The sequence below is a fragment of the Zootoca vivipara genome, chromosome 2 (assembly GCF_963506605.1).
Source record: "Zootoca vivipara chromosome 2, rZooViv1.1, whole genome shotgun sequence".
NCBI lineage: Eukaryota > Metazoa > Chordata > Lepidosauria > Squamata > Lacertidae > Zootoca > Zootoca vivipara.
This window is the reverse complement of record NC_083277.1, coordinates 3,556,074-3,578,448: the sequence shown is the minus strand read 5'-3', so window position 1 is coordinate 3,578,448 and position 22,375 is coordinate 3,556,074. Positions and strand designations below refer to the sequence as shown.

General features: G+C 45.1%; 2 protein-coding genes across 4 annotated transcripts in view; both read left to right on the top strand.

Moving 5' to 3' along the window:
* Nucleotides 1–1,782: 1,782 nt before the first annotated feature.
* Nucleotides 1,783–3,674, top strand: LOC132591286 (uncharacterized). Its single transcript, XM_060269267.1, has 2 exons — nt 1,783–2,417; nt 2,751–3,674. Exons 1-2 carry the CDS (start codon nt 1,853–1,855, stop codon nt 3,557–3,559), a joined length of 1,374 nt encoding a protein of 457 aa, XP_060125250.1. The 5' UTR covers nt 1,783–1,852; the 3' UTR covers nt 3,560–3,674.
* A 1,071-nt stretch (nt 3,675–4,745) lies between these two features.
* LOC118081506 (zinc finger protein 345-like) overlaps nt 4,746–22,375 on the top strand; it is a 52,473-nt gene continuing 34,843 nt past the window's right edge. For all 3 annotated transcript variants that reach the window (XM_060269072.1, XM_060269083.1, XM_060269076.1), the window contains exons 1-2: nt 4,746–4,863; nt 6,718–6,891. In XM_060269072.1, the coding sequence (XP_060125055.1) occupies nt 6,759–6,891 (133 nt within the window). In that variant the 5' untranslated portion in view covers nt 4,746–4,863; nt 6,718–6,758. The remainder of the gene's footprint in view (nt 4,864–6,717; nt 6,892–22,375) is intronic.

Sequence of the window (22,375 nt, the reverse complement as noted above, 5' to 3'; positions counted from 1 at the left end):
TCTACCACAGCTTTAAGGCTCCTAGGAGGCCTGAAACAGTGCCGCTGCTGCTTTTCTTGTAATTCTGATGTGTTTGTAACTTTTATTGTTTTTGGTTTTTGTTTAGCGTTTAGTCTGTTAGTTTGTTTTCTGTATTGGTTTTAAATTCGATTTTAAGGGGAGGGGTCAATTTTAGTTTGTAATTTTCTGTCTTTGTTTGTATTGTTTTATTGCATTAGTTTGTTTTCTGTATTGGTTTTAAATTTGATTTTAAGGGGAGGGGTCAATTTTAGTTTGTAATTTTCTGTCTTTGTATTGTTTTACTGTATTTTTTGATTTACATAGGTTTTAGGGAGGGATTTTTAGTCGGGTGTGGGAATCTGTTAAATTTTAGTGTATTTGTAATTTTTATTGTTTTTGGTTTTATTGTTTTATTGTGTTTTTTGTGTTTTTCTTTTGTTCTGTTCTTTGCTGTTTTTACAGAGGTTTTATTTTGTTTTTAAGGGGAGGGGTCAGGGCTGCCCGGGAGGGGGTCCCAGCAAGCAAAATGGCTGGGGCAGATTCCACAGGGGGTGATGCACTGGGACAACCGATCTCAGTGGTCACGGGTAGGAGGAGGAGTTACGCTAAGACCAGACCATGTCATTACCGAGGAGGCAGACTTAGTCGTTGTCTGAGGACTATCCCTGCCTCCGGGTCTGGTCCTGACCGGACGGATATTGGAATCAGCAAGGGATACCCACATGACCTGAAGGTGCTGCTGTGCAATGCCAGGTCGATGATGAATAAGACCACTGCCATTCACGACCTGATTGTGGATGGAGGATTTGACCTGGCATGTGTGACAGAGACCTGGTTGGATGAAGCCGATGGGCCCGTTCTTGGCGCTGCTTGTCCACCAGGTTTCTCTTATGCACAGCAACCCAGGCCATCTGGGCGGGGAGGGGGGGTTGCAGTGATTTTTAGGAAGTCATTAGTTTGCACCAGGCGTCCTATTGGTAAGACGGAGTTTTCTGAGTGCATGTTCTGGAAGTTGGGCAATAGGGGCAGTACAGGATTCCTTTTGGTGTACCGACCTCCCCGCTGCACCAAGGATTCCCTGCCCGAGCTGCTTCAGGTTGTGTCGGATGTGCTCCTGGAGACACCTAGCTTGGTTGTCTTAGGGGATTTTAACATCCATGCCGACACGACCTTACAAGGAGCCGCTCGGGACTTCGTGGAAAGCATGGCCACCATGGGGCTGTCCCTGAATAAGTCTGGCCCAACTCATAGCCGCGGACATGCCTTGGACTTGGTGTTCACCTCTATGGATGTTGGTGATCTGACATTAAGTAAAAGCGAAACAAAAGAAGTGCCATGGTCAGATCACTTTCTGGTGCAACTGGACTTCTCCGCAACCCTTCCCCTCTGCAGGGAGGTGGGACCGATTCGGATGGTCCGCCCCCGCTACTTAATGGATCCAATTGGCTTCCAGAGAGTGGTAGGGGATGTTTTATCCCATGTCGATGGCCTTTCAGCTGATTCCCTGGTGGCCCGCTGGAATGTGGAGTTAACCAGCGCTATTGACTGTCTGGCTCCGAAGCGCCCTCTCAGATTGCATGGAGCCCGGACAGCCCCGTGGTTTTCCCCGGCGCTGAGGGCGATGAAACAGTCGTTGAGACGGCTAGAGCGCTGGTGGCGGAAAACTCATTTTGAATCAGACCGGACACGGGCTAGAGCTCAACTTCGAGCCTACCAAGTGGCAATGACGACAGCGAAGAGGACCTTCTTCACCCTCTCCATCGCATCTGCAGAAAACAGCAGCAGGAGACTCTTCCAGGTGGTTCGCAATTTAGCGGAACCACCTGCTCCATCCGGGCCCAGTACGGGCCACATGATCTCCTGCAATGATTTTGCAAAGTTTTTTGCAGATAAAGTCGCTCAGATTCGGGAAGAGGTAGACTCCACCGTGGGAGCAGGGCCGGGGCGGGGGAGTGCTAGAGTCCTGTCTAGTCAAGTTTTGTGGGATCAATTTCAATCTGTTACCTCCGAGGATGTGGACAGGCTGCTTCGACGAGTGAAACCAACCACCTGTCTCCTTGATCCTTGCCCATCCTGGCTTATAAAAGCTAGCCAGGAAGGGCTGGGCGATGGGCTTCGCGGGTTGGTAAATGCTTCTCTCCATGAAGGAGCCTTCCCAGACCCGCTGAAAGAGGCGGTTATTAAACCGCTTCTTAAAAAACCATCTTTAGATCCGGCCAATATGGCCAACTATCGCCCAGTCTCAAATCTTCCATTCTTGGGCAAGGTGATTGAGCGAGTGGTTGCTGAACAACTTCAGGCACGCCTGGAAGAAGCGGACCATTTGGATCCCTTCCAGTCAGGATTCAGGCCTCACCATGGGACTGAAACTGCCTTGGTCGCACTGGTCGATGATCTCCGGCGGGCTAGGGACAAAGGTAAGAGCTGTTTCCTTGTTCTGCTGGATCTCTCAGCGGCTTTTGACACCATCGACCATAACATCCTTCTGGATCGTCTAGAGGGTTTGGGAGCTGGGGGCACTGTCATGCAGTGGTTCCGCTCCTTCCTCCTGGGCCGTGTTCAGAAAGTGGTGGTGGGGGATGAGTGTTCAGACCCCTGGGCTCTCACTTGTGGGGTGCCTCAGGGTTCTGTCCTCTCCCCCATGCTTTTTAACATCTATATGCAGCCGCTGGGAGAGATCATCAGGGGGTTTGGGCTGGGTGTCCATCAGTATGCTGATGATACCCAGCTCTACCTCTCTTTTAAATCAGAACCAGTGAAGGCGGTGAAGGTCCTGTGTGAGTGCTTGGAGGCGGTTGGAGGATGGATGGCGGCTAACAGATTGAGATTGAATCCTGACAAGACAGAAGTACTGTTTGTGGGGGACAGGAGGCGGGCGGGTGTGGAGGACTCCCTGGTCCTGAATGGGGTAACTGTGCCCCTGAAAGACCAGGTGCGCAGCCTGGGAGTCATCTTAGACTCACAGCTGTCCATGGAGGCACAGGTCAACTCTGTGTCCAAGACAGCTGTTTATCAGCTCCATCTGGTACGCAGGCTGAGTCCCTACCTGCCCACTGACTGTCTCTCCAGAGTGGTGCATGCTCTAGTTATCTCTCGCTTGGACTACTGCAATGCGCTCTACGTGGGGCTACCTTTGAAGGTGACCCGGAAACTACAACTAATCCAGAATGCGGCAGCTAGACTGATGACTGGGAGCGGCCGCCGAGACCACATAACACCGGTCCTGAAAGACCTACATTGGCTCCCAGTACGTTTCCGAGCACAATTCAAAGTGTTGGTGTTGACCTTTAAAGCCCTAAACGGCCTCGGTCCGGTATACCTGAAGGAGCGTCTCCACCCCCATCGTTCTGCCCGGACACTGAGGTCCAGCTCCGAGGGCCTTCTGGCGGTTCCCTCACTACGAGAAGCCAAGTTACAGGGAACCAGGCAGAGGGCCTTCTCGGTAGTGGCACCCACCCTGTGGAATGCCCTCCCACTAGAGGTCAAAGAGAACAACAATTACCAGACCTTTAGAAGGCATCTCAAGGCAGCCCTGTTTAGGGAAGCTTTTAATGTTTGATGGATTTCTGTATTTTAATGTTTGATGGATCTCTGTATTTTAGAATTTCTGTTTTGTTGGAAGCCGCCCAGAGTGGCTGGGGGAACCCGGCCAGATGGGCGGGGTATAAATAATAAATTATTATTATTATTATTATTATTGTACATTTTTAATGCCAATACAAATATATATATATATATATATATATATATATATATATATATATATATATATATATATATATGTGTGTGTGTGTGTGTGTATTGGTATGCCAATGATCTATATTGGAATCATAGAATCTTAGAGTTGGAAGGGACCCCCAAGGGTTATCTAGTCCAACCCCCTGCAGTGCAGGAATCTCAGCTAAAGCATCCATGACAGAAGGCCATCCAACTTCTGCTTAAAGATGGAGTCCACAACTTACTGAGGTAGACCATTCCACTTTCGAACAGCTCTTACTGTCAGAAGGTTTCTCTGTATGTTTGGTCGGAATCTCCATCCCTGTAACTTGAAGCCCTTGGTTCGAGTCCTTGTTAACTCTTTTTATTAAGCCATTTCCCACCTCAAGTATTTGTTGAGGGAGGGAGGGGAAGGTTCATCTCGAAGGTGGATGCCTTAATGTTTATAAAGGCCAAATCCTTGCTATTCAATCTCACAAATCATGTGCTGGTGTCCCTGTGTCAATTCTCTGAGAGGATGCAAGACGGGGGCGCCGTCAGAAGCTGTTTCGACATCTCTCGTCCCCTGTGGTTCCTTTGATGGCTCTTTAGAATATACTTATCGTCAAACCTCTTCCCGCACTCGGGGCCCTGATACGGCTCCCCCCTCCCCCCCCCGTGTGCATTCTCTGGTATGTGAGAAGGCGCGTTGTCTCTTGTAGGGTTTGTCCCCGTGTGCTCTTGAGAAGGCTGCTTTAACATCCAGTTATTTAGGGATCCAGATGTACACTGCAGAATAGTAACGGGGAACCCCCATCTCCCTTGTATTTAGTCTGCATAAGATTGGGGGGGGGGGCCTTGATGCAAAGTCCTTGGCACAGATGGAGAAGGGAGGGGGCAGAGATGGAGAAGGGAGGGCAGCCCCTAGAGCGCAGGCGCAGAAGCAGGAAAACGGCAAGCAGGGAGAGGGAGGGGGCGGTCTCGGTGTCTTCCCGTAAAAGGAGCAGAGCTGGATTCCTAGAGAGGACAGGAAGTGGAGGGCGGGGGAGGGCAAGGTCCTCCAGAGCAGGAGCCCTCCTCTGCCCAGCCCCTTCCTGCAAACAAAGAGTAGGCTGCTTTCTTCTCTCTGCTTTGCAAAAACTTCCAAGGTGCCCCTCCTGGAATCTGGTGAGTCTCTTCCATCTTCCCCTTTAGGGTGCAACTGGGAGAAGGGGGTCCCAGGGCTGCAAGGGAGGAGGCTCATGCATGGTGGGGGGGAGACCCCCAAGTGAGGGACAGGGAGCAGTGGGTCCTGCCCCCAATTCCTCTCTGCCAAGCCGGGGGGGGGGCTGAGTGTCCAGCAGGTCTGCAACTCTGTTCTTCCTTTGGACGGAGATGTTGCCTTCCTTTTTGGGGAGGAGTCTTTGGGGCAACAAAAGCAGGGCATGCAAAAAAGCCCCCTTCAGATTTAGGGGAGAGTCGCCTTTCATAACACAGATAAGCATCCCAGGAATCCGAGGGAGGAGAAGCCCAAGTGTGGAGACCCTCTCCCACCACCTACCCAACTACAATTCCCAGAGTTCCCTGGCAAGAAGTGTGGATTGGTGACCACTCTGGGAATTGCAGTCTTTGGACTTCGGGGCAGCAGGACTGTAGGTGCCTCCTTGTCTTGGGAGGAGTCCTAGGGCCAGGTGATATCTGGTTTCCAACCTTGTTATGGATCAGCAGCTAAACATCTGCCCCCTCCCCACTGAGCATGTACCACTCTCGTGAGCAATCCAGTCTTGCTCAGCTAAATATTTTCAGGAACACCCATGCCCCCTATGCCCTGGCAAGGCACTGGGGTGAAGCTGCCGCTGCCATCAGAATCCTGTGAATACCCTGTTTCTCCAAAAATAAGACGTAGCCATAAAATAAGCCATAGCAGACAGTGGTACATCGGGTTAAGTACTTAGTTCGTTCTGGAGGTCTGTTCTTAACCTGAAACTGTTCTTAACCTGAAGCACCACTTTAGTTAATTGGGCCTCCCACTTCCACTGCGCCGCCAGAGCACAATTTCTGTTATTATTCTGAAGCAAAGTTCTTAACCTGAAGCATTATTTCTGGGTTAGAGGAGTTTGTAACGTGCAGTGTATGTAACCTGCAGCGTATGCAACCCGACGTACCACTGTACTAATAATACTATATACCAGCCACGCATCTGACTGGGTTTCCCTGCACTGGGTTTTCCAGTACATATAAAAACATAATAAAATATCAGACATTAAAAACTTCCCGATACAGGGCTGCCTTCAGATGTCTGCTAAAAGTTGTGTGGTTCTTTATTTCCTTGACATCTGATGGGAGGGTGTTCCACAGGGAGGGTGCCACTACTGAGAAGACCCTCAGCCTGCTTCCCTGTAACTTATCTTCTTTCAGTGAGGGAACCGCCAGTGTCCGAGCTGAATGATAGGGGTGGAGACTCTCCTTCGGGTATACTGGGACAAGGCCATTTTGGGCTTTAAAGTCAGCACCAACACTTTGAATTGTGCTCGGAAACATACTGGGAACCAATGTAGATACTTTAGGATTGGTCTTACATGGTCCCAACAGCCACTCCCAGCCACCAGTCTAGCCTCCACATTCTGCAGAACACTAAGTGAATGACACAGAAGTTGCTGGAGACTAAAGTTAGAAAAGCTTTGATTGCTACAAATGGTATAAGGAAACATGATAAGGAACTAAGGGGAAAGATGGTGTTGACCTGGAGTGGTTACAAAAACAATTATGGTCTCTCCCCAAGAGCCACGGGCCCTCCTCCGACGAGAGCTTCTCTAAAGAAAGCACAAGCAAAAATCACTCAATTTTACATGAATGAGGAGGTGGCTAAGAAACAGCAGGAGCCAGATACTATTACCAAACTTATAGGAAATAAATAAATTCCTTCCAGTAGAACCTGAGATACTCAGTTTGTCATTGGTATGAGCTTTCGTGTGCATGGTCTCTAAGGGGCTACTGGAAGGAATTTTTTAATTTTATTTTTTGCTTCTTCCTCTCTCCCAGGACCCTGCAGCTTGTTGTGGCTTCTCAACTCCTCAGGAAGGATGAAAGAGACTGAATCTGTAAATCTAGCGAGGATGGAAGGGGGAAGATGGACAGTTGACCTGGTCAGGTTGTCTCCTGCATCTCTCCTCACAGCCTCTGAGTGTTCCCTCTCAGGGACCTCCGAGAGATCAGGTGAGTTCCAGGGGAGTAGAGATGGGGACATGGAGGGATGGAGCTGGAGAGATATCGGGGCTTGCTGAGCTTGGGGGTGGGAGGAAGCAGGAAGGCAGGCACATGGAGATTGAGAAGGTTAGCACATTTTTGGGCTCCTCCACCTCCCTGCCTGCGCCTTTGTCATCTGCAGGCAGTTTGAGCTAGGAATACATCACAGTTTCCCCGGCCACCACAATGTATTGGCACCTCAAAATGTATACAACCAGTACCGTGGTTGAATGTTAGACAACTTATCGATCCGTCACACAGCACTAGAAGCCATGACTCTTTAAAGTAACCGGATCCAGCTTTGCAGATTGAACGCAGATTCTGTGTGTTGCCTTTTTATTTTATTTTTGGAATGACTTTTATTTGCTTTTAAAAACAAGGATCATAAAGGACTAATACAAATATGTACACTGAGTCTTCTCAGTCTTCTCATATGATTCTCAAAAATAGCAGAATAGATTTACAGGAATATCTATAACATATTGTTCATCATTGGTGGTCGGTGTATGAGTTCTGAGTTCATGAATTGGTTTAAATTGGGTGTTGGGAAGGAGAGATAGGAGAGAGCAGAGTACATTCAACATCTCCTAGCTGAATGCTGAGTCAGGAGCTCTTGTGGCTGTTGTGCTTAGAATAAGTGTGAGTCATAGTCATTTTTCCTCTACTGTTACCAATGAAGCAATACAGAGTTGGTCTCCTCATTATGGGAGACTTAAATGGAGTAACAAATCCGGAAGTTGATAGAACAGCAAACAGAAAGAAAAAACAGAGAGAATAAATTACCCAAAAATTTCTTTGGAATGGTGGATAATTTAGATTTGATTTATTCGTGGAGGTACAGACACCCCATTCAAAAAGAATGTAGACTCGATGGAATATGGGTATTGAAGGACTTAAGAATAAGAATAGGCAAAGTAGAGATACAACCCAAGACAATAGCAGATCACAATCTGGTGACATTAATTTTAAATGAAAAGGATCAAGAATTTTTTTTTTAAAAAAGGAGAATGAATGTTTTTCTATTAAGGAATGAAAAAGTATTACAAGGAGCACGTAAATTAATGAAGGAGTATTTTGAATTAAATTGTAATGGAGAAGTAGATTTAAAAACAGTTTGGGAAGCTGGAAAAGCAGTGGTAAGGGGTTATTTTTATATGCCTGCTGTCTTTGTCCATGGAGTTTTCTTGGCAGGGATACTGGAGTGGCTTGTCAGTTCCTTCTCAAGTTCCTTCTCCTTTTCACCGAAGAATTGATGCTTTTGAATTATGGTGCTGGAGGAGACTCTTGAGAGTCCCATGGACTGCAAGAGAGTCCCATGGACTGCAAGAAGATCAAATCTATCCATTCTCAAGGAAATCAGTCCTGAGTGCCCACTGGAAGGACAGATCCTGAAGTTGAGGTGACAGCAGTCACGAAATTAGAAGACGCCTGCTTCTTGGGCGGAGAGCAATGACAAACCTAGACGGCATCTTAAAAAGCAGAGACATCACCTTGCCGACAAAGGTCTGTATAGTTAAAGCCATGGTTTTCCTAGTAGTTATGTATGGAAGTGAGAGCTGGACCATAAAGAAGGCTGATCGCCGAAGAATTGATGCTTTTGAATTATGGTGCTGGAGGAGACTCTTGAGTGTCCCATGGACTGCAAGAAGATCAAACCTATCCATTCTTAAAGAAATCAGCCATGAGTGCTCACTGGAAGGACAGATCCTGAAGTTGAGGCTCCAGTACTTTGGCCACCTAATGAGAAGAGAAGACTCCCTGGAAAAGACCCTGATGTTGGGAAAGATTGAGGGTGCTAGGAGAAGGGGACGATAGAGGATGAGATGCTTGGACAGTGTTCTCAAAGGTACAAACATGAGTTTGACCAAACTGCAGGAGGCAGTGGAAGAGTGCCTGGTGTGCTATGGTCCATGGGGTCACAAAGAGTCGGACACGACTAAACGACTAAACAACAACAAAGGGGTTATTTTATTCAACAGAACTCGATATTCAGAAAAGAAAAAAAATGAATTTGTTGGAGGAAATAAAGAGAAAAGAAAAATTATTATATAAAACCAGGAAAATGGGAAACAAATGGGAATGGAATGGGAAACAAAAGATGAACAGATAAAAGAAGTAATGATTAGATGGGCACAAGATTTGGGGGAAACGATTATGTTAGAAAGATGGGAATTATTTTGGAAAAGGGATATAAATTTTACCCCAAATTATGATTTGAAAGAAAATGTGCTTAAAATGCAATATAGGTGGTATTTAACACGGGCAAAGATATATAAAGGCAGTAGTAATATTTGTTGGAGGTGCCATAGTGAAATTGGAACATTTATACACGTCTGGTGGCATTGGAAAGAAATCAAGAAATTTTGTGAAGAAATCTACAAAGAGCTTTAAAAAGTAGTTAAGTACTCCTTCAGGAAGGACCCAGAGATATTTTTATTAGGAATGTTAAATGATGATATTAAAGAAAAAGACAGATGCATAATGATGTATGCAACTGCAACCACTAGCAGGGCTGTCTTAAGCACCTTTGGTGCCCTGGCGCCGTGGTGCGACGGATCCCTCTGCCGCCCCCCGCCGCCCTGTTTTCCAGCGCAACAGGCGGGTGGGCGGGCTCAGCGTGCAGCGCGACCGCCGAGAGCACTGCTGCGTGACAGGTGGGCGCGCGGGCTTGCTGCGCGGCCGGCGGGCGGGCAGGCGGGCTGCATGGCGCCCCCCCTGGCGGGCTGGCGTCATGGCGCCCTGCGCCACCCAGCCTGGCCGTAGAGCCGGCCCTGACCACTAGACTCCTAATCGTGAAGAATTCGAAAAGTATGTAATAAATAAAATTAAGGTTGATGAAGAAATGACGGAAGACCCAAAGGAAATTAGGAGAGCCTTCAAAGATATTATAGAAATTTATATAGCAGAGGAAAAGAAGATGGTAAGAAGATAAAAGAGTACTTGGAGAAATATAAATTAATGCAAATTCCCGAAAAAGAGAGAAAGAAATTGAATGCTTCAATAACAGTACAAGAGATTCAAAATGCGATAAAGAAAATGAAACAAGGAAAAACTCCAGGACCGGATGGACTATCAGCAAAATATTATAAAGTTTTAAATGGACAATTAACACCTGTTTTAGTAGAAGTAATGAATAACATACTTATAGGAGGAAGGATCCCAAACACTTGGAAAGAAGCATATATAACTTTGATTCCAAAACCAGGCGCAGATGGATTAGATGTGAAAAATTACAGACCAATGTTGAATAATGATTATAATATTTTAGCAGACATAATGGCAACAATAATGGCAACACAACACCTCTCAACTTACTGGGGAACAACCATCACCCTCCAAACGCATCAATGAACAGAACATTGACCACCAACTACCACCGAAAAGAAGTTACACAAAAAGGGACTCCACATGGACCCCTCCTGATGGACGCAATACCACACTAGATCTGTACATCGAATGCTTCCGCCACAGAATCCAAACGGATGTGACCAGAAAACACCATCGCTTACAACAAAATCTAAACCATGCTGAAAGGAGAGCCATGGAAAATCTCAGGAACAACCCAGACATTATAATTAAAGAGGCAGACAAGGGTGGAGCTGTCGTCATCATGAACAAAACTGATTACATCCAAGAGGCCCACAGACAACTTTCCAATACTGCCTTTTACATGAAATTGGACTCAGACCCCACACAAGCATACAAAAAAGAACTGAACAAGATTATTAAGGAGCTACCCCTACACATCCAAGAACAGATCCTCACAAACACACCAGCGGAACCTCGGCCAGGAACTTTCTATCTTCTACCCAAAATACACAAACCAGGAAACCCAGGACGCCCCATCATCTCAGGTATTGGCACCATTACAGTGGGTGTTTCCGGCTATATGGACTCTGTTCTGAAACCATATGCTATCAGTGCTCCCAGCTACGTACGTGACACCACAGATTTTCTGAGGAAAATACAATATTTGAACAATCTTCCTAACAATACTATACTAGCCACTATGGATGTGGAATCTCTATATACCAACATCCCACACAATGATGGTTTACAAGCCATAAGGAACACCATTTCAGATAAAACCACAGCGGACTTTGCTACCAAACTCTGCCACTTTGTCCTTACCCACAACCACTTCAAATTTGGTGATGACCTGTTCCTCCAGATCAGCGGCACAGCCATGGGCACCCGCATGGCCCCACAGTATGCCAACATCTTCATGGCAGATTTAGAACAACGTTTCCTTAACTCCTACCCACTCAAACCTCTCCTGTACCTGCGATACATTGACGATATTTTTATTATCTGGACACATGGACAACAGACCCTGGAAACCTTCCACCAGACATTCAATGACTTTCACCCCACCATCAACCTAACAATGAACCAATCTATGCAAGAAATACATTTTTTGGACACTACTATAAAAATACAGGATGGACGTATAGACACCACCTTATACAGAAAACCAACTGACCGACAAACATATCTACATGCTTCTAGCTACCATCCCAAACATACCAAACAATCCATCGTATACAGCCAGGCCTTACGTTACAACCGCATCTGTTCCAACTCTACAGACAGAGAATCTCACCTAAGAGATCTACAGCAAACCTTTTTAGAACTAAAATATCCACCTGATGAAGTTAAACAACAGATCAACAGAGCCAGACAGATACCTAGAGAGAACCTGCTGCAAGACAGACCCAAAAAAGAAAATAACAGAACACCACTAGTCATCACATACAGCTCCCAAGCTAAAACAGTACAACGCATCATCAGAGATCTACAGCCTCTCCTGGACAATGACCGCTCCCTTTCTCAAGCTCTGGGAGGAAGACCTTTCATTGCCTACAGACAGCCACCCAATCTTAAACAACTCCTCACCCACAATAATACAACCACCAGACTTAACATGGACACTGGTACCAGAGCCTGCAATAAACCCAGATGCCAACTTTGCTGCCACATACACCCAGACAACACCATTACTGGCCCCAACAACATCCAACATACCATCTCAGGACTATTTAATTGCTCATCCTCTAACATTGTGTATGCCATCAAATGCCAACAGTGCCCTTCAGCTCTCTATATTGGACAAACAGGCCAAACCCTACGCCAAAGGATAAATGGACATAAATCTGACATCAGGAACCAGAAGACAGAAAAACCAGTAGGAGAACACTTCAATCTCCCAGGACATTCTATACAAGATCTCAAAGTAGCTGTCTTACTACAAAAGAATTTCAGAAATAGACTGGAAAGAGAAGTTGCTGAATTGCAACTTATCACCAAGCTCAAAACCATGGAGGGACCTGGTTTGAACAGAGATATCGGGTTCTTATCACATTATACATGATAAGCGATCTTCAGCCATTTCAACCCTTGCTTTTTCATGCAAAACCATTTGCAGTCGTTTGCGGTCATCAACAGCTATCAGTCAGTCAATCACCCATTTCCACCACCCTTCTGAGTGATCCCCCCTCCCCATCCCCATCCCCACCCCTCCCCACCCCTTCTCTACATAAGTGCCTGGAAACTTCCATTTCACTGTATCTGAAGAAGTGTGCATGCACACGAAAGCTCATACCAAAATAAAAACTTAGTTGGTCTTTAAGGTGCTACTGAAGGAATTTTTTTATTTTACTTCGATCCAGACCAACACGGCTACCTACCTGTAACCAGAATAATGGCAACAAGATTGAAAGAGATATTGAAGGAGATGATTCATAAAGATCAAGCAGGATTTCTACCTGGTTGACAATTAAAGGATAATGTAAGACATATTATAGACGTAATAGAGTATTTGGAGACCAGAATAGATAAACCTGCAGTTTTAATGTTTATTGATGCAGAAAAAGCTTTTGATAATATATCTTGGCAGTTTATGAAGAAGAACCTGGAATTGATGGAAGTAGGGGGATCCTTCCTGAATGGAATAGAAGCAATCTATTCAAAACAAAGAGCAGAATTGATAATAAATAATGTTTTAACAGATTACTTCGAAATTACGAAAGGAACTAGACAAGGATGTCCACTATCGCCGTTATTGTTCATCACGGTTCTGGAAGTATTGCTAAATAGAATCAGAGAAATCCAAACAATCAAAGGAATTAAAGTAGGTGCAAAAGAATTTAAATTAAAGGCCTTTGCAGATTATTTAGTTCTTACCTTGGAAAACCCCAAAGAAAGTGTTGCAGAAGTGATAGAAGCAATAGAAAAATTTGGACAATTAGCGGGATTTAAACTAAATAAACAAAAAACGAAGATGGTGACCAAAAATTTGGAAAAAGAAGAAAAGGAACAATTACAGCAGAAACATGGTATTGCAATAGTAAAAAAGGTACAATATTTGGGAATCTGGATGACAGCAAAAAAAATAAACTTATTTAATGACAATTATGAACCAACATGGAAAGAGATAAAGAAAGATCTAGAAATATGGAACCGAATGAAGTTGTTGTTCCTTGGGAGAATAGCTGCAGTAATGATGAATGTATTACCCAAAATGTTATTTTTGTTTCAAACGATTCCTATAATAAAGGGGACAAGATAATTCAAAGAATGGCAAAAAGATTTGCAGAGATTTGTCTGGCAGGGGAAGAAACCAAGAATAAAATATAAAAATTTGGTGGATAGAAAAGAGAGAGGTGGACTCTCCATGCCGGACATCAGACTATATTATGAGGCGTCCTGTCTCTGTTGGCTAAAGGATTGGATAACACTGGGAAATACAGACTTATTAGATTTGGAAGGTTACGACAACAGATTTGGTTGGCATTCATATCTTTGGTATGACAAGAAAAAAAGTTCATAAAGGTTTTACAAATCATGTGATAAGAAAGTCTTTGTTTGATGTATGGGAAAGAAATAAACCGCTGTTAGAGAAAAAGATTAATATGGAAGGGAGGAGGCCAACCTATGAGGAAATATTAAGAAAATCCGAACATGGCTGGAAATTGAAATCTTATGAGGAAATTAAAGACTCTTTGACTAGTTGGTTGCAATACCATCAAGTAAATGATATATTCTCAAAGGATAAAAAATAGGCTTTGAGGACAAAAGGTCTTGTCAGGAGTATGGGCAGGAGTCAGACTCTGGGGCCTGTAGTGCCTTGCAGGACTGGGGCCTGCCTCAGCTTGTGCTGGGGAAGCAAGGCGTGGCCACACAGGTGAAGGCATCAGCTTGTGCTGGAGAGGCAAGGAGTAGTCACCCAGGTGAGGCCACTTGAGATCTCACTGCACCTGGTGGCAGGAGCTGGGAGGGATAAAAGCCCAGCATTTCCCTTCAGCTCTTTGCCACAGCAACGCTATCCCTGCCTGGTTGCATCTGGCCTCCTGCTCCTTGGACCCTTGCCTTGCCGACGTCTTGATCTTTGCTCCATGGACCCTTGCCTTGTTGACGTCTTGATCCTCGCTCCATGGACCCTTGCCTTGCTGACGTCTTGCTCCTTGCTCCTTGGACCCTTGCCTTGCCGACGTCTTGATCTTTGCTCCTTGGATCCTTGCCTTGCCGATGTCTTGATCCTTGCTCCATGGACCTTTGCCTTGCCGACGTCTTGATCCTTGCTCCTTGGACCCTCGCCTTGTCGACGCCTTGCTCCTCGACCCTTGGACCTTCGCCTTGCTCCTCGACCCTTGGGCCTTCACCTTGCTTCTTGTTCCTGGGACCTTTGCTTTGCCTTCGCCTTGCTTCTTGTTCCTTGGACCTTCGCCTTGCTTCTTGTTCCTTGGACCTTCGCCTTGCTTCTTGTTCCTTGGACCTTCGCCTTGCTTCTTGTTCCTTGATCCTTCGCCTTGCTCCTTGCTCCTGGGACCCTTGCTTTGCCTTTGCCTTGCTCCTCGACCCTTGGACCTTCGCCTTGCGTCTTGTTCCTTGAGCCTTCGCCTTGCTTCTTGTTCCTTGCGCCTTCGCCTTGCTTCTTGCCCCTTGGACCTTCGTCTCTGCCTTGCTCCTTGACCCTGCAACTGCCTGCTGCTGGACCCTCAGCCCTGCACCTGTTCCTGCTTCTTCACCACCATCTTGCCTCTGGTCCTGACGCCCGCCGACCGGACCGTGACAGTTTGCTGTGGCCCACCCACGTCCCGGCCAGGGTGCGAGATGGACAGAGCCCAGCCTATGGACCTCGCCACTGTGCTGAAGCACCTCCACATGCAGGTAGCTACGCTCCAGGGGGAGGTGTGAGCTCTTCGAGCAATCCCTGCTGCGGCCCCAGCCCAACGGACTCTCCCCGTCCCAGTGCCACATAAATTCAGGGGGAGGCGTGGGGCTCCTCCAGCCACTACCCCCCCCCCAGGCTGTGGTCCTGGGTAGTCCCTGGTTGATCCGGCATGACCCCGCCATTTCATGGGCGCAGCGGACACTGTCTTTTTCATCATCCTTCTGCCAGGATGTCTGCGCTCAACCCCCAGTGTTACCTCCATTGCCACAAGCGCCGGGGGCGTCTCACCAGCCGACTCTTACTTCTTCCACCTTACAGGGGACTGCCCCTGACGGAATAGCATCTCCGGATGTCCGGTTAATCCCGGAGCCCTACCGGGACTTGGTGGACGTGTTTGAGAAGGAAGGGACCGAGACTTTGCCCCCCCATCGGACTTATGATTGCCCCATTGATCTGCAGCCGGGAGCAGAGATACCCTTTGGCCGCATTTATGCCTTGTCGGCCCCTGAACTTGGGGCCCTCCGAGGGTACCACCCATGCAACCATCCCTGCACCCCCACGGTTTCTCTCGTGCCTTCCGCCAATGATCGGGTCTCCCACATCCAGGGGACACAAGCCGACCTGGCACAGCACCTAGAGAGGGCCAAAGCGGACTATGAGGTGCAAGCGGATCGACGGCGGTGGCAAGGACCTGTGTTCCAGGTTGGGGATAAGGTTCGGCTGTTCCTGGAACATCACCGCACCGGACGTCGGCCCATGAACTTGTCGTCCCCTGAACTCGGGGCCCTCCAAGAGTACCACCCATGCAATCATCCCTGCACCCCCGCGGCTTCTCTCGTGCCGTCCGCCAATGATCGGGTCTCCCACATCCAGGAGACACAAGCCGACCTGGTACAGCACCTAGAGAGGGCCAAAGTGGACTATAAGGTGCAAGCGGATCGACGGCGGTGGCAAGGACCTGCGTTCCAGGTTGGGGATAAGGTTCGGGTCTTCCATCAGAGGTTCCCAGGTAGCCTGGGCCATGACCAGGGGTGGAACCCCGTTTTCCCTATGGGGGGGGAGTACTGTCAGGAGTATGGGCAGGAGTCAGACTCTGGGGTCTGTAGTGCCTTGCAGGACTGGGGCCTGCCTCAGCTTGTGCTGGGGAAGCAAGGCATGGCCACACAGGTGAAGGCATCAGCTTGTGCTGGAGAGGCAAGGAGTAGTCACCCAGGTGAGGCCACTTGAGATCTCACTGCACCTGGTGGCAGGAGCTGGGAGGGATAAAAGCCCAGCATTTCCCTTCAGCTCTTTGCTACAGCAACGCTATCCCTGCCTGATTGCATCTGGCCTCCTGCTCCTTGGACCCTTGCCTTGCCGACGTCTTGATCTTTGCTCCATGGACCCTTGCCTTGCCGACGTCTTGATCCTTGCTCCGTGGACCCTTGCCTTGTCGACGTCTTGATCCTCGCTCCGTGGACCCTTGCCTTGCTGACGTCTTGATCCTTGCTCCTTGGACCCTTGCCTTGCCGACGTCTTGATCTTTGCTCCGTGGACCCTTGCCTTGCCGACGTCTTGATAGAATCATAGAATCATAGAGTTGGAAGAGACCACAAGGGCCATCCAGTCCAACCCCCTGCCAAGCAGGAAACGCCATCAAAGCATTCCTGACAGATGGCTGTCAAGCCTCTGCTTAAAGACCTCCAAAGAAGGAGACTCCACCACACTCCTTGGCAGCAAATTCCACTGCCGAACAGCTCTTACTGTCAGGAAGTTCTTCCTAATGTTTAGGTGGAATTTTCTTTCTTGTAGTTTGAATCCGTTGCTCCGTGTCCGCTTCTCTGGAGCAGCAGAAAACAATCTTTCTCCCTCCTCTGTATGACATCCTTTTATATATTTGAACATGGCTATCATATCACCCCTTAACCTTCTCTTCTCCAGGCTAAACATACCCAGCTCCCTAAGCCGTTCCTCATAAGGCATCGTTTCCAGGCCTTTGACCATTTTGGTTGCCCTCTTCTGGACACGTTCCAGCTTGTCAGTATCCTTCTTGAACTGTGGTGCCCAGAACTGGACACAGTACTCCAGGTGAGGTCTGACCAGAGCAGAATACAGTGGTACTATTACTTCCCTTGATCTAGATGCTATACTCCTATTGATGCAGCCCAGAATTGCATTGGCTTTTTTAGCTGCTGCATCACACTGCTGACTCATGTCAAGTTTGTGGTCAACCAAGACTCCTAGATCCTTTTCACATGTACTGCTCTCAAGCCAGGTGTCTCCCATCCTATATTTGTGCCTTTCATTTTTTTTGCCCAAGTGTAGTACTTTACATTTCTCCTTGTTAAAATTCATCTTGTTTGCTTTGGCCCAGTTGTCTAATCTGTTAAGGTCATTCTGAAGTGTGATCCTGTCCTCTGGGGTGTTAGCCACCCCTCCCAATTTGGTGTCATCTGCAAACTTGCTCAGGATGCCCTCAAGCCCATCATCCAAGTCATTGATAAAGATGTTGAACAAGACTGGGCCCAAGACAGAACCCTGTGGCACCCCACTAGTCACTACTCTCCAGGATGAGGAGGAGCCATTGATGAGACCGGACCGTGACAGGTCTAAATTTCAAATAGAATTGCTGGAAGGCAGAATAAAATTGTTGTCTAAAATGTATAATCTGTTGTTAGAATGGTATGCAAAACATGAATTGACAAAGGAGGTGATGATAAAATGGGCAAAAGATTTTGGGCATAATATTGAATATGGTGCGTGGTCGAAATTATGGAATCAAACATTGAAGTTTACTGCATGTACTGCCCTGAAAGAGAATGTTTGGAAGATGGATGTATAGATGGATGTATAAATTAGCTAAAATGTATAGAATGAGTAATAAAATGTGCTGGAAATGTAATGAGAAGGAAGGGGATTTTTATCATATGTGGTGGAAATGCAAAAAAGTTTTTAAAAAATTGGGAAATGATATATAATGAACTGAAAAAGGTTTTCAAGTACACTTTCCCCAAAAAACCAGAAGCATTTTTGTTAGGAATTATGGGACAAGAGATCACAAAGGAGGACTGTACATTATTCGTGTATGCGACAACTGCGGCTAGGACATTATTAGGCCAAAAATGGAAAACCCAGGACTTACCGACGATTGAAGAGTGGCAGACAAAAATGATAGACTATGCGGAATTAGCGAGACTGACTAGCAGGATTCGGAACTAGGGGGAAGCAAGGTTCCAAAGGGACTGGAGTAAATTTGTGGACTATATGGAAAATAACTGTAGAAGTTTAAAGACACTTGCAGGACTGAAATAAATCCTACAAATTGACTTTAAATGGGAGGTATAAAGGAACTGCGAGATAAGAACTGAATAGAAAACCAAATGAGGGGAGGGAGGGAAGTCAAGCTCGGCAGAGCATTGAGAATGAGAGATTTGGAAAGAATTGTTACAAAGATTGATGTATGTGTAGTATTGTATTTTTTAATGTTTGTTTGTTTTGTGTATTGTCTTATATGTGCTTTAATTGGAAAATGTAATAAAATGCTTTATATATAAAAAAAGAATTTGAAAAGTAAGAGAGTACCAAGTAAGAATGATTGGCAAACAAAATTGATAATATATCAGAATCTGGCGGAAAAAAACGGGAAATAGACACAAAACTGATCAAAAAATAGACAAAGATTGGAAAAATTTTAAGGATTATAAAATGCATTTTATAAAAAAAGAAAAAGAAAAAGCTGATCTCAAAGCAGACTGTTGAAGGGCCCAAAATAAATAAAAGGAAGGAAAAAATGACATACAGGTATACACAAGAACTGAGAAATGTAAAGCACAATACAGAAAAGGCTGGAAGTCACCACAAGGTGGGGGTGGGGTGGGAATTGGAATATTTTGTTATATTTTCTTTTATTATTGTTTGTATTTATGTTCCTTTTTCTTGTTTTGTATTAGTTTTGTAATTTGAAAGGAAAATTAAATTTAATTTAAGAAAAACCATGACTGACCTTTGAGATGGAGTGGACTCCATGATTGAGCCAAACAAAATCTATCCCAGATAAAAGCCAAGCAATTCCAGCCAACTAAGGCAGTGAAGTGAAAATTGTTCAATAATCTGGCGCATCATTTCTTCCTGAGGCTCTAATTAGCTTCTCTCTTCATTGCAGATGGTGATGAATTGGAAGGGAAGAAGAACAAGGGGGACCACAACAGAATCCACATACAGAAGAAGTCAGATAAATATTCAAAGTGTGGAGAAAACGTCCGTCAGAGGTCCCAATCCACCTCCCATCAAAGAAAGAGCTTAATTCGAAGGAATAGCCTCACTTCCCATCAAATAATTCATACTGGAGAGAAACGCTATCAGTGCTTTGAATGTGGGAAGAGCTTCAGTCGAAAGGACAGTCTCACTTTGCATCAAAGAGTTCATACCGGGGAGAAACCCTATCAGTGCTTGGAATGCGGAAAGAGCTTCAGTCAACGCCCCCATCTCACTTCCCATCAAATAATTCATACAGGGGAGAAACCCCATCAGTGCTTCGAATGTGGGAAGAGCTTCAGTCGAAAGGACAGTCTCACTTCGCACCAAAGAGTTCATATAAGGCAGAAGCCCTATCAATGCTTGGAATGTGGCAAGAGCTTCAGTCGAAAGGACAGTCTCACTTCCCATCAAAAAATTCATACAGGGGAGAAACCCTATCACTGCTTAGACTGTGGAAAATGCTTCCGTCTGAAGCAAAGTCTCACTTCCCACCAAAGAATTCATACAGGGGAGAAACCCTATCAGTGCTTGGAATGTGGAAAGAGCTTTCGTCTGAGTGGTGATCTCGCTACCCATCACAGAATTCATACAGGGGAGAAACCCTATCAGTGCTTCGAATGTGGGAAGAGCTTCAGTCAGAGACGAGGTCTCACTTTGCATCAAAGAATTCATAGAGGGGAGAAAAGATATCAGTGCTTTGAATGTGGGAAGAGCTTCCTGGACGGGGCCTATCTCATTACCCATCAAAGAATTCATACAGGGCAGAAACCCTACCAGTGCTTGGAATGCGGAAAGAGCTTCAGTCAACACCACCATCTCACTTCCCATCAAAGAATTCATTCAGGGGAGAAACCCTTTCAGTGCTTGGAATGTGGAATGAGCTTCAGGCACAGTAAGAGTCTCACTAACCATCAAAGAATTCATACAGGGGATAAACCCTATCAGTGCTTGGAATGTGGAAAGAGTTTTCGTCAGAGTGGGGATCTCACTTCCCATCAAAGAATTCATACAGGGGATAAACCCTATCAGTGCTTGGAATGTGGAAAGAACTTCAGTAACAACTCCAATCTCATTTCCCATCAAATAATTCATACAGGGCAGAAACCCTATCAGTGCTTGGAATGTGGAAAGAGCTTTAGTCACAGCCACCATCTGACTTCCCACCAAAGAATTCATACAGAGCAGAAACCCTATCAGTGCTTGGAATGTGGAAAGAGCTTCAGTCGAAAGGACATTCTCACTTCCCATCAAAAAGTTCATACAAGAGAGAAAACTACTTAGTATTTGGAATGTGGGAGAAGCTTCAGTCACAGTACCACTCTCATAAATCACCAAATAATTAATCCAGCATTCAAATCATATCAGCGTATGGAATGTGGATAAAATTTCACTCGTAAAAAAGTCAATTAAAGAACTCACAAGAACCCCCCCAATTTTTAAATTTATTTATTTCAATATTCATTAAAACAATACAAAGCTTCTTCGAAAGAGTCCAAATACATTCTTTACACTCTTTGCATATTCCATTGCTTAGCTATAGAAAATCAAAAATCAGAATACAAAACAGAAAAAAAGAAAAGAAAAAATTAAAGGAGGAATATAAAGAGAAAAATTTCGAATAAAAATAAAATAAGATCAATACAAAAGAATTCATATTGTAACATAATGCTTCCATCGCATTCGACACAGTAGTTCACATTCAATCTTTGTCTTCCTGTCAATTAGTATTATAATATAATTCAAACATTGAAACCTATCTGTCGATCATAATCTTTTTAGATTTCACATCCTTACAAGGTTATTCTAAACATAGCCATGTTTTAATCCCCTTGCCCGTTTTCTTTAAATAATCATTTAAGCATTCCCATTGTTTTTTAATCCTGTCTTTTGGCTTTTTATAACTGTGAGTTTCGCCAGTTCCAGGTATTCACATAATTTATTCATCCATTCTGCTTTTGTTGGTATAAGGTTTCCTTTCCAGTTTTTGGCAATTAACATTCTAGCGGCTGTCGTTGCATATAAGAAAATATTGGTGTGGTATGTCCTTACCTAAAATGCCCAGAAGATAGGCTTCTGCTTTTTTAGAGAAATATATTTTTATTAACTTTTGAATTTCAGTGTGTACCATTTCCCAAAACTTTTGCACGTCTGGACATGCCCACCACATATGAAATAGGGTTCCAACCGTACTTTGGCACGTCCAGCATTAGTTATTCATATTTTTGTTCATTTTCGTTAGTCTGTCCATGGCCAAGTACCATCTGTGATGGAGTTTCATAAAGTTCTCTCTTAAAGAATAGCAGGCTGTAAACTTTATGTTATTCATCCAAAATTTCTTCCAATCATCTAATTCTATTTCATATCCTGTCTTGTTCCCATTTATACATGTTTTTATTTTTCACTTCATGTTCTATTTCTGATTCCCCTAGAAGCCTATACATTTTTGAAAGTAATTTTTCATTACAATTCAGAATTTCCTTTTCAAATCGCGTTACTCTATTTTCGAATCCCCTTGTTTTTTAATCTTTCTCGAATGTTGCCTTGATTTGAAAATACTCTAACCACGTTATTCCCTTTTCTTTTAATTCCTCATAATTTTTCAATGTAATATTTCCATTTCCATTTTCCATTATCTCTCTATATGTTGGCCAATTTTCTTTTTTATAACAGTTTAAAGTTGTGTTTGCTTCCACTGGCGACAACCACCAGGGTGTTTTTCCTATTATTCCTTCTCTTGTTCTCTCCCAGACCTCTATCAACACCCTCCTAATCGTGTGATTTTTAAATTCTTTATGGATTTTACCCTTTTCGTACATCAGGTAGCCATGCCAGCCATAAATTTTGTTGCATCGTTCCAATTCCAAAATATCAGGTGTTCTCAAGACAAACCACTCTTTTAACCAAGTCCAAGAAGCCGCTTCAAAATACCTTTTCAAGCCCGGAAGTGAATTATAGAAAGTTAGATTCGGAATCTATTCCAAACCCCTCCAATGCAGAAATCTAATTTCAAGCATCCATGACAGATGGCTATCCAACTTCTTCTTA

Excerpts from the sequence above, each read along its gene's own strand:
- LOC132591286 (XM_060269267.1), top strand. The coding sequence starts at position 1,853 with ATGATCTCCTGCAATGATTTTGCAAAGTTTTTTGCAGATAAAGTCGCT. Across the intron at positions 2,418-2,750 it reads CCGGCGGGCTAGGGACAAAG|AACCAGTGAAGGCGGTGAAG; the intron begins GTAAGAGCTGTT and ends CTTTTAAATCAG.